At 43.6% G+C, this 12,136-nt stretch overlaps 1 protein-coding gene across 1 annotated transcript in view; it reads right to left on the reverse strand.

Moving 5' to 3' along the window:
- Positions 1-1,178: 1,178 nt before the first annotated feature.
- The window catches only part of IGFBP3 (insulin like growth factor binding protein 3), a 64,822-nt gene continuing 53,864 nt past the window's right edge, over positions 1,179-12,136 (reverse strand). The window contains exon 5 of the mRNA XM_075316566.1: positions 1,179-1,539. Coding sequence (XP_075172681.1) covers positions 1,414-1,539 — 126 coding nt within the window. The 3' untranslated portion in view covers positions 1,179-1,413. The remainder of the gene's footprint in view (positions 1,540-12,136) is intronic.

Here is a 12,136-nt window from a genome sequence, read left to right on the forward strand (position 1 = left end):
CTCAGTGCTGTGTGTAGCCCCAAGTGCTGTGGGTACCCCAAGTACTGTGTGTACCCCCTCAGTGCTGTGTACCCCCTAGTACTGTGTGTAACCCCTCAGTGCTGTGTAATCCGTGCAGCCTCCTAGTGCTGTCAGTGCTGCCACATAGTGCTTTCCCTGCTGCCTCCTAGTGCTGTCACCTAATGCTCTCCGTGCTGCCTCCTAGTGCTGTCAGTTCTTTGTGCTGCCACCCGACGCTCTTTGTGCTGCCACCCGGCGCTCTCTGTGCTGCCAACTGGCGCGCTCTGTGCTGCCGCCTAGTGTTGTCCGTTGTGCCTAGTGCTGTTCGTGCTGCCACCTAGTGCTGTCTGTTCCCACCAGCAGTGCTGTCCATTCTCAGCATCTCCTGTGTTGTATACGCCCCTCTTGTAATATATACGCCCCAGTCCCTCCTGTGATGTATACGCTCCTCCTGGGATGTATATGCCCCAGCCTCTCCTGGGATGTATATGCCCCAGCCTCTCCTGGGATGTATATGCCCCAGCCTCTCCTGGGATGTATATGCCCCAGCCTCTCCTGGGATGTATATGCCCCAGCCTCTCCTGGGATATATATGCCCCCAGCCTTTCCAGACCAAGACAAACCTGGAAAAGCAGGTGTGAGAAACAAAATGATCAATATCACCGAACATCACAGCCACCACATTAGGGGGGAGTTAATTAATTGTTTAACCAAATATAGCCTGGTCGTTTTCAAGTTCATAATTTGGTGTGGCCCCCGAAGGTTGGTAGAAAATTCCAAATGGCTCCCGGCAGTAAAAAGGTTCCCCACCCCTGCACTAGGACTATAAATAAAGAGGCTGAGAGGGTCAATAAAGTATAATTTATGTTTAAATAAAAGGTTTATATAAAAATATATTAAATACAGACTAACAATATTCTTAATATATTTAAAAAGAAAATAGTAAGTCCTCAAAAAGAAAAAAAAAATACCCGTGCAGATAAATGTCACAAAAGATCTGCTGAAAGAACGAAAAAAAAAAAAATTATAAAATAAAAAAAACAAACAAAAAAAACAAAAACAAAACAACAATTTAATCCAGGAGAAGTAATGATTGCTTGATCTCTTGCAAAACTCAATAGGTCACAGCAGTCTATTCCCTTAATCCATTGTGAAGTTCTCCCACCCACCCATCCCCCAAGGTCACTTTTTTGAGTCAATAGTGCAGAATACATAAAAATTCAGAGCTAAAGCTGCAAGATTATCAGTGGCAGGTTTCAGCTGTGATGTCCACAATATAGTAAAATATTCAACCTTGATGTTAAGTGTACTTTGCAGCCTCAGTTCAAGTAATGTTTTGCAATTCTCTTATTTTCCTTCCAATAGCTTTTTTAAATCAATCCTTGTCACCAACAATGGACCAATCGGTTAAACTCATTTGCTTTCCAAGTTATAGCAGTTGGCATCTCCCTTGTTATTCACATCGTATCCTGGAAGAGGTTGTCCATATTTATCCACACACCAGCAATTTCCTCTTTTTCTGCCTTTTGATGGACGACACTGAAAAGGTACAAGAATCCACGTTATAACTTCTTTGTGTTCATAATTCTAACTTTTGAAAAGAAAAACAAAATAACAAAAAACAGCTATCATAGTAGCTTCAATCGAATGCTCTTTTCACAATTTGTTCCCCACAGTCTTTTCTTGTTATTTTAGACAGGAACATGTTTTTGTATATAGTAATTCTAAAATACATTTTCTACCGACAAACCATAATTTCAAGCATCTTAAAATATTTCTGGCAGTTTGATATAGAAAGAGGTGCTAGAACTTACCAACCTAAGCAGACCTTAGAGGGAATTTATCAGCATGTTATTCCAGTGTAATCTGAGGACAGCATGAGGTATGGGCTGAGACACGGATTTCAGGGATGTGGCACTTATTAGGCTGTGTGCTGGTTCAACCCAATGAATATTTTATCAGCAGGAAGTGATCACAGCTGGACTAGGTGCTATTGTCCATTCTGGTGCAACTCACACCCCCAGCACTGATTAGCAGCTCACTGTCAATATACAATGTACAATGTGGTGTGGGTGGGGTTAGCTTTCTGAGCTCTACTACAAGTTACATCTAAAAAAAAAAAAAAAAAAAAACTCTGTAGCACAACTGCTGCACCCAGAAAACTAAGTTAAATGTCACAGGAATGAGGGTCTTTTATCCTGCATTATGTTGCTCTCAGATGACTTAGCTTTAGAATACCCCTGTCACCATATTTTTGCTATTAAATTGCTTTAGTTAAAGGGACAACATGCATATAAGTTAGAAAAAGCAAGTAAATTGTAATCTGCTATCATTCTTTTGCAATGAGAGCTTTTATCTTTCCTAGTTTACAGCTCATTTTCCTGGAACTCAGCCACAAGTGCCTCCCCAAACCCTGGTCAAGAGTGTGCAGTAGTTACATTTCAGGAGTGGAGTTAAGAAAAACAAACAGCAGGATTTTCATATATAAAGTAAAGTCAGTAGGATGCTGAATTTTAAGCATAGCTTTTGTTCTGAGATTGGAGGTTTTATTTCAGAAATACGTGCAAGTTACAGAAATGCACTGATATTTGATTGATAGCAGCTACAGTATATCTGATATGTGGGTGGGGTTTTGCTATCTATTCCTGCTCCTGTCTGCTGCCTGGCCTTGGTAGACGTTAGAATATATGGGCTCCTTCCAAGTATGAGTAATTTCTGTCACATGATAGGGGCATTTTTGAAATGCAGCCCATACAATCTAGGTGGATCGGGTTTTGCTATCTATTCCTGCCACTCTGTCTGCAGGGCCTTGGTAGAAGTTAGATTGTATGGGATGCATTTAGAACATGCCCCTATCACGTGACAGAAGTTACATCATACCTGGAAGGAGCCCATATATTCTAAAATCTACCAAGGCCAGGCAGCGAACAAGAGTGGGAATAGATTGCAAAACCCCACCCACATATTAGATATTCTGTAGCTGATAATCAAATAGCCATACATTTCTGTAACTTTACTTGCACATATTTCTGAAATAAAACCTCCAATTTCAGAACAAAAGGTATGTTTAGATTCAGCTCCTAGCGCCAGTATAGCACTGGCTTTACTTTATATATGAAAATCCTGATGGTTAGTTCTCTTTAACTCAAACCGTAGAAGTCAGCTCTCTACAGCACATTGATTTCTATAGAGTGCTTAGCTCCTGACAAGATGCTGCAAAATCACCAGCCCGCAGCATCAGCTGCTTTTCAAGCAGGTCTCCCATTCACAGCTTTGCTATGTAATCTGAAGTTCAATGATATCTGTTATCAAGGTCCATTGTGTTTACTTGAAATGTTTGTTTTAGCATCTGGAGAGTCATTGCTGGGACTAGCTGGCTCATGGGGACTTGTCTGACTCCACCCCCTTCTGTGATAAGCAGATTACTGTTTCTATAGAAAATGTCAATAGAGCCAGGTGTAGCTCTTGCTAAATTTAAAAACTCAGTTTACTGGGGGCAGCAGTAGTAAAACAAAGTGATAAATCATTTGATTCAGAGTCTCTTTGCCTTAATCATTATGCTCTCAGATAAGGTAGCAAAAAAAAAAAAAAAAAAGCTGACAAATTCCCTTTAAGTCAGGAGGTTTTCTGGATTTCCAAATTACCTAATGCATCATTATTAAGGAACTTGAACCATTACTAGATAGCTATTTATTGTTTGTTTATGTACAGATTTTTAGAATGTATTTTTCCTGTAATAAGCAGTTATTTTTAGTAAAAAGGCTTACATGGCAACCAGATAAGCAATTGTGGTTCAGTATTGTTTCCTAGACAGCTATGAATAAGGAAATGTCATTTCCAAAACGCATCAGTATCTGCACGTTTGTTTTTATCATTCATGAAAAATCTGAGTGTTTTTAGAATTAAGATGGAGTGCGAGTCTCAGTAGATTTACTGTCTCTGCCTGGCACAGAGCACCAGTGGATGAAGGCTTGCGGGAGTGGTGAGCTGTAATTTATTTTTTCCACGCCCTTTAAAGTTACCATGTTTTAGCACAGGTATACCACTGTAACTGTAAAATACTACTGACATTAGTGGAAGCATACCAGATATTTAAAATAGCAATGATTTCATGGTTACATTTATTGCCAACAATTTTTGTCAAGAGGAAAATAGCACATATTGTCCATGCTAAGTAAACTTATACCCAAGTTAGATGCCAAGCATGCAGCCAAAAAGGTCAGTATGTCTCTAGGATTTAAAATGCAATGTCTGTTTTAGTGAGGAAAAAAAAGGTTTATACAAGTCAATAAATGTTAAAATATATAGTCTGTCACAAATTACCTCAGGTATGCACAGCTCAATGGACCTCACAAAGTAAATGCTGCAGAATCTGCAACATTTCCACAACAAACAAGGCATGCTGCAGAAGTGTAAATCCACAGTATGCCTAGAATGCTTTGCTGTCATTTCATTGGGTTTGCCAAAACTGTATTCACTTACATTGTGCTGTAACAAACACGCAACGCATGAACTCAGACTAACACGCTTGAAAGACCAGGGATGCCCACCTATAGTCATTTTTCAGTAATCTGGAAGATAACCATTTTGTAGTTTATACAAAGTTTCTCATTGTAATTTGGATACACCAATGATCAATATAAGATCATTGGTGAACAATTTCTTTCTCTTCTGTTGATACTTAGCCAAGACAAAGTCAGGTTCATCAACCTTTTCACTTTATTTTGTACTGTATATCATGGAAGGGGATTTTCCACAACAGATCTGATAACTCTGCTCACGAGGGCTCCTACAGCATGGCCTCCCACAGATCATTAGAAGGGGGATCTTAAGACCACCGATTCCTCCTCACTGTGACCACAACGGTGAGAACTTGGATTACAGTGGCATTGCTTATGCTCTGCTGCAGCTCCATTGAAAGACTATAGGATTAACAGACAATCATGTGCCTGCTACATGAGGTGAGTCTCCAGAAACAGTTGAGTGTGGATGCCCTATGCTGTGTCTGCAGCGCCTATAGAAATTAAAGTGAATTATATATGCAGGGTAGACAGCTCAGATGTTCTCATAACCACTCAAATATCCAGCACTTGGTCACTGTTGTTCCTGAATAATGGCTCAGATGATAGTGGGAAAATAGAGTTATAGGTTTCAGAATGAGGCAATGCAAAAAACATTTTTTTTTGTAAAACTGAACTTCGTGTCTAAATGCAGAAAAAAACCTCATATATTCCATCACTGGTGGTACTGACTCAAAGAACAAAAACTGTCATTAGATTTTAGTACATAGGGGATGGCTTGTAGTTAAAAAAAAAAAAAAAAAAAAAATATATATTGTAGTTTTTTGGACAAGAAGATGCACCATATTTATAGTCTGGATGTACATGGCTCACTGGTGGAGGGGGAATTATGGGGGTGGGGAGGAGTGAATTTTCATTTATTTTTATTTTTTAATAGCAAGCTCACGTGTTCACCGCAGCTGCTGGCTTCCAGAAGAGGCTGAGGCAGTGATGTGTCCGCTATTAAAGAAAAACTAAGATTCACTGCTCCCATAGTCCGGCATAACGGGAGAAATATATAATCAGAATGGGCCCATGATGGGGGAACACACACACACAGATGGGGGACATACAGTGGGAAAAATAAATATTTGATATTCTGACAATTTTGCAAGTTTTCCCAACTACAAAGAATGGAGAGATCTGTAATTTATCATAGGTACACTTCTACTGTGACAGACAAAAAAAAAAACACACCACACCACAGAAAAATTGCATTATATGATTTTTAAAAAATTCATTTGCATTTTTTTTTGCATAAAATAATTGTCATGATGGAAGACCCAGCCATGACCCATCTTCAATGCTCCTACTGTGGGAAGGAGGCTATTGGTCGAAATATCACGTTACCTAACCCCATCCATCCTCCCTTCAATACAGTGCATTTGTCAGCTTCCCTTTGCAGAAAAGCATGTGCAAAGTATGATATTTCCACCCCGATGCTTCATGGTTGGGACAGTATTTTGGGGATTGTACTAATACTGCTTTCTCCAAACACAGAGTTGATACCAAAACGTTCTGTTTTGATCTTATCTGACCACATGACCTTCTCCTATGCCTCCTCTGAATCATCCAGATGGTCGTTGGTAAAATCACACAGGCCTGGATATCTTCTGGCATGAGCAGAGGAACCTGCAGAATTTTAATCCATGATGGCATAGTGTGTTACTAACAAGAATCTTTAAGACTATAGTCCCAGCTTTCTTCAGGTGATTGATGAGGTTCTCTAGTGTAAATTTGGGCTGATTCATGACCTCTCGCAGAATCATCCTAACCCCATGAGGCGAGATCTTGCATGGAGCCCCAAACAGAGTAAGGGCGGCTTTGCACACTACGACATCGCCGGTGCGATGTCGGTGGGGTCAAATTGAAAGTGACGCACATCCGGCATCGCATGTGACATCGTACTGTGTAAAGCCTAGATGATACGATTAACGAGCGCAAAATCGTCGTAATCGTATCATCGGTGCAGCGTCGGCGTAATCCATAATTACGCTGATGCAACGGTCCGATTTTGTTCCTCGCTCCTGCGGCAGCACACATCGCTGTGTGTGAAGCCGCAGGAGCGAGGAACATGTCCTACTGAAGTCACTGCGGCTTCCGTAGGATATGCGGAAGGAAGGAGCTGGGCAGGATGTTTACATCCTGCTCATCTCCGCCCCTCCGTCGCTATTGGCCGGCTGCCGTGTGACGTCGCTATGACGCCGCACGACCCGCCCCCTTAGGAAGGAGGCGGGTCGCCGGCCAGAGTGACGGTCGCAGGGCGGGTGAGTGCGTGTGAAGCTGGCGTAGCGATAATGTTCGCTACGCCAGCTATCACACGATATCGTACCTGCGACGGGGGCGGGCACTATCGCGTGCAACATCGCAGCATCGGCTTGCGATGTCGCAACGTGCAAAGCCCGCCTAAGGCTGACAGTCTTGTGTTTCTTCCATTTTCTAATAATTGCACCAACAGTTGTTGCCTTCTCACCAAGCTGCTTGTCTTATTGTCCTGTAGTCAATCACATCTTTGTGCAGGTCTACAATTTTGTCTCTGGTGTCCTTAGACAGCTCTTTGGTCTTGGCAATGGTGGAGAGGTTGGAGTGTGATTAATTGTGTGTTATACAAGTAACGAGTTCAAGCAGGTACAATTAATACATGTAATGAGTGCAGAGTAGGAGGGCTTCTTACAGAAAAAGTAACAGGTCTGTGAGAGCCAGAATTCTTAAAGGTTGGTCGGTGATTAATTATAAAAAAAAAAAAAAAAAAAGTAAAATATACATTTTCTGGATTTTTTTTTTTCTGCAAATGGTTTTAAAATAAATTTTCCTTCTCTAAAACTTAGGTCTAGTCCACTGCATCTTATAGTATGAAAAAAATAGAATGGATAGACAAACAATTGATTTTTTGTTTTGTTCACTCTGCCGCACAAAAATCACTATCCAATTTTTATTGGTTTCTATGGACTCTAAAAATCGTACCAATAAAACCAAACTCATTCTGTAAAAAAAACAAGCCCTCACATGACTGTCAGCAGAAAAATCTTAATTACTTACCGGTAATGGGATTTTCAGAAGCCCATGACAGCATCAGAGAGATAGGTTCCGCCCACATCAGGACATGAAACCCACTGATAAAAAGGCGGTACCTGTCCTCCACATCAGTAGGTTTACAAAGCCAAAGAGGACCAGCAAAACACAAACAAAAATGTTAATCACACCACCACCAAAGGAATACACCATTAACTCTAACACTCCCCAAAGGGTGCCCATAACCAGTGAATAGGGGGGGGGAACTAAGGGTGCTGTCATGGGCTTCTGAAAATCCGATTACCGGTAAGTAATTAAGATTTTTCCCTTTCGCCCATGACAGCACCACCTGAGAGATTCTAGAGACCAATCACCTTAGGGAGGGACCACCGCCTGTAATACCCGTCTACCAAGAAGGGTCGGCCGTGGAGGACAAGTCAAGTCTATAGTGACAGAAAAAGGTAGAGGAAGAGGACCAAGTGGCGGCCCTGCATATATGATCAATAGACACCTCTGCCCGCTCAGCCCAAGTAGTAGAAAGTGACCCAGTGGAAAGGCCCTAATCTGAAGGAGAACTGGCACCCCCTTAGGTGAGTAGGTCAGCGGCATAGCATCCCGGGCCCACCTAGCCAAGGTGCTTGTAGATACGTTCTAGGGAAAGTCCGGGGGCTGTAAAATAACAAAAACAGGGCCTGAGATTCTCACAATTCCCTGGTCCTATCTAAGTAGGTTATAAGGGCAAGTCTTACATCCAAGCTATGGAGCCTGTTCACTTTGTCATTGGAAGGAGGGTCACAATGGAAGGCAGTATACATTTCTGGGACCTGTGAAGGGCTTGACCACTTTAGGCTATGAGGGATCTGTACGCAATACCACCTTATCGACCAAAATTTGGGTATATGGATGGACAATGGAGAGCGCCTGTAGGTCACCCACCCGTCTAGCAATGAGTAGTACCACCTTCAGGGTCTTGGAGGGAACATCTGAAAGGGGCTCAATGGGGTGTCTATAAGGGCATCAAGGACAAGATTTAATCCCAGGGAGGCATGCGAGGAGAAGGGACAGGAGTCACTAGCACAGGATTTAATGAACCTGCTAATCCATCTATTCTCTGAGGTTATGTTTATAGAGGGCTCCTAGGGCCAAAACTTGTACCTTCAAGGTGCTAGTGGATAAGTTCAATCCAACCCTTACTGAAGGATTTCCAGGATGGCCGGGAAGAGAGGGGGACCCTCGATCTGTGCTCAGGAAACTTGCTGGATTTTTCACCAGACCCATCCCTAAATACCAGTGGCGACCGGCTTCCTACTTTTAAGGAGAGTTTTACTAAATTCTCAGGAGAATCCCTGTGCTAGGAGCAGCCGCCTTTCAAATGCCACGCTGTCAAGTGGAGGGTAGGAGCCTTGGGTTGGCACATTGGTCCCTGGACTAGTAGGTCTGTCCTGTCCGGCAGTATCCAAGGGTCTGATATTGCCAGTCTTTGGAGCCAACAGAACCAGGCTCTTTTTGGCCAGAAGTGAGCTATGAGGATAATGAGGGCCTCTTCTTCCCGAACCTTCCTGAGCACCGCCGGAAGAAGAACCAGGGGTGGAAAGGCATATAGAAGACCCTGTGACCAGGGGATCGGCATTGCATTTATTGCCATGGGATGATCCCTGGCTGATTTTATTGCAGTTAGTTCACTGAAGTTTGAGGACCGAGTCCTCACATGATCGTCCCATAGTCCTTGTAACAGGTGAGTGCTCAGGTAAGCTCCCAAGTCTAAGTGACCTGCATCTGTTGGGATGATATCCGTGATGTTGGGACACCCGGACACCCCTGCGGACAATAGAGTTAAGTCCTGCCACCAGGACAGAGAAAGCAACACCTTTGGATCTAAGCGGAGTCTCATATCCAAGAAGCCTCCTGACTGTTGCTGTCAGACCAGGACCTCCATCTGAAGGGATCTCATATCTATCTGAGCCCAAGGAACCGTAGGGATGCAGGATGTGAGGGTCCCCACAAGAGACATAGCCTGTCTGAGGGTCATGACTGGTTTTTTCATTGCCAAGGTGACCAGGGATTGTGACTTCAGTATCTGCTCCTCCAGGAGAAAAGACTTCTGAGCGACTGAATCCAGGATCAGCCCCAAGAAAGACAGACACTGTTGAGGTTTGTGTTCTAGATTTTTCCTGATTTATGATCCACCCTAAGTGCTCTAGGATGGAGACCACTATGCTTTTCTCTCCCTGTCATATAGATGTTACAATAAAATACCCCCGAGGGGGCGACTCCAGTTGTAATGTCAGCCCTTTTGCAATGATCTGTAGAATCCACGGACTGGAGGAAACAGTCTCAAGGAAGAGGGAGAGCCTCCCCCCCACTGGGATGGTGGAGTCATTGAAGGCCTCGTGGCTTGGTAGAGGATGATGGATCAAACATAATCCTGAGGACCTCTTCTGTCTATCCTTCCAGGAGTTCTGGTCTCTGGGAGGCTCCTTATGGAAAATTGCTTCCTCCGAAACGGACGGCTACGAGGGAATGGAGTTCTTACAGCTGGAAATCCTTGTTTATTGTTTGCCGCTTTGGACAGAAGGTCATCCAGTTGTGATCCAAAAAAAAAAAAAAAAAGTCTCCTTCACAAGGTATCCTGCATAGTATGTTCCTGGACTGTACGTCTCCCTTCCAGCATTTCAACTATAGGGCCCTTCTGGCTGAATTGGAAAGAGCTGCTACCTTTGCAGATAATTTGAGCGAGTCGATGGAAGCATCCGCTAGAAGTCTGATGCCCCCTGTATACGTGGAAATGAGGAAAATAATGTCCTTACTAGACATGGTACCCTTAAGTTAGTCTTCTAATTGTTGGACCCAGACCATTATGGACCTTGTTACACATGTACCTGCCACCGCCGGGCAAAGATCTGCTGCTGCAGCCTTCCAGGTACCATGGACCTGCATTCCAGGCCTCCAACATGGGGTCTTGTGTGGATTCAGGATCTTTATCATCCACCAGCCCCATAGTGGAGTGGACAGCTTCCACTAGGGGTGTCACCTCAGAGGATGGGAAGCCTAGTCTGCCGTCCACGTCTGAGGAAGATGAGGAATCCAAGGCTGAGGAAGAGGCAGGTGAAAATTTTCTGGAACCCCGTTCAGAGCCGCCTGATTTATCTGAAGTTCCTCCATCTTTCCTAGTGGATTGTTTATGTGTTTCCCTGACTTCAGCACGGATAATATCTCTCAACTCAGCCTTGAGGCTTGGTGATTCCATACATAAGCCAAAACCAAAGAGTAAAGGCTACTTTACACACTGCGATATCGGTCCCGATATCGCTAGTGTGGGTACCCGCCCCCATCTGTTGCGCGACACGGGCAAATCGCTGCCCGTGCCGCACAACAGCCGTCACACTACTTACCTGTCCGTCGACGTCGCTGTGACGGGCGAACGGCCTCCTTTCTAAGGGGGCGGTCCGTGCGGCGTCACAGCGACGTCACTGAAGCGTCACTGAACCGCCGCCCAATAGCAGCGGAGGGGCGGAGATGAGCGGGACGTAACATCCCGCCCACCTCCTTCCTTCCTCATAGCGGCCGGGAGGCAGGTAAGGGGAGCTTCCTCGTTCCTGCGGCGTCACACGCAGCGATGTGTGCTGCCGCAGGAACGAGGAACAACTTCGTTACTGCTGCAGTAACGATTTTTAAGAATGGAACCCCATGTCGCAGATTAGCGATTTTGCATGTTTTTGCAACGATGCAAAATCGCTTATCGGTGTCACACGCAACGGCATCGCTAATGCGGCCGGATGTGCGTCACAAAATCCGTGACCCCAACGACTCCGCATTAGCGATGTCGCAGCGTGTAAAGCCCGCTTAAGAGATGCAGTTTCCTTCTACTAAAATTACCTCCTTTTTTTTTTTTCTGTTTCCCAGCTTGTATGGCTGAGAACAGAGAACAATAGATGTTAGTTTCCATATTACAATAGTTTCTTACCTAGCCTGTTAAGGTTGACAATAGAGAATAGTGGATGTGGTTCCCCCATATTATAACAGCCTTTTCTTGGTTAGCAATAGTTGACAACGGAGAATAAAAGCAGTAGTTCTCCCACATTATAACAGTTATTCTATGACTTGTAAGATTGACAACAAGGGATAATAGTTGCAGCCTCTCTAAACCAATAACAGTTGTGTATAAAGGCTGACAACAGAGAACAATAGAAGCAGTCTTTTCTGGTGCTGAGGGATTCGCTTATTTACACTTTACAACATCTGGAATGATATAATTATAAACTATGTATCTTTGATCACACCTAGAGTGTCAAAAATTTTATATTAGGCTTTTTGTGGTAACATTGTGTGTTTTGTTTTGTTTTTGTTTGTTTTTTTAACAGTGCTTTGATTTGCTTTGGGATTTTTTGGCCAGGCACAACCCTTCCTCAGTCATCAGAGGACAGTAACCACCTGATCCACATAGCACAATCTGGACCAGACCTGAGAATCACAAGTGATACAACAGTCCAAGCCTCCCAATATAGCTAGGGTTACAGGCGCACCACAACACTCAGCAGCCTCTTTTTTTTTGTTCATTTAAGACA

The sequence above is a fragment of the Anomaloglossus baeobatrachus genome, chromosome 6 (genome assembly GCF_048569485.1).
Source record: "Anomaloglossus baeobatrachus isolate aAnoBae1 chromosome 6, aAnoBae1.hap1, whole genome shotgun sequence".
Classification (NCBI taxonomy): Eukaryota; Metazoa; Chordata; class Amphibia; order Anura; family Aromobatidae; genus Anomaloglossus; species Anomaloglossus baeobatrachus.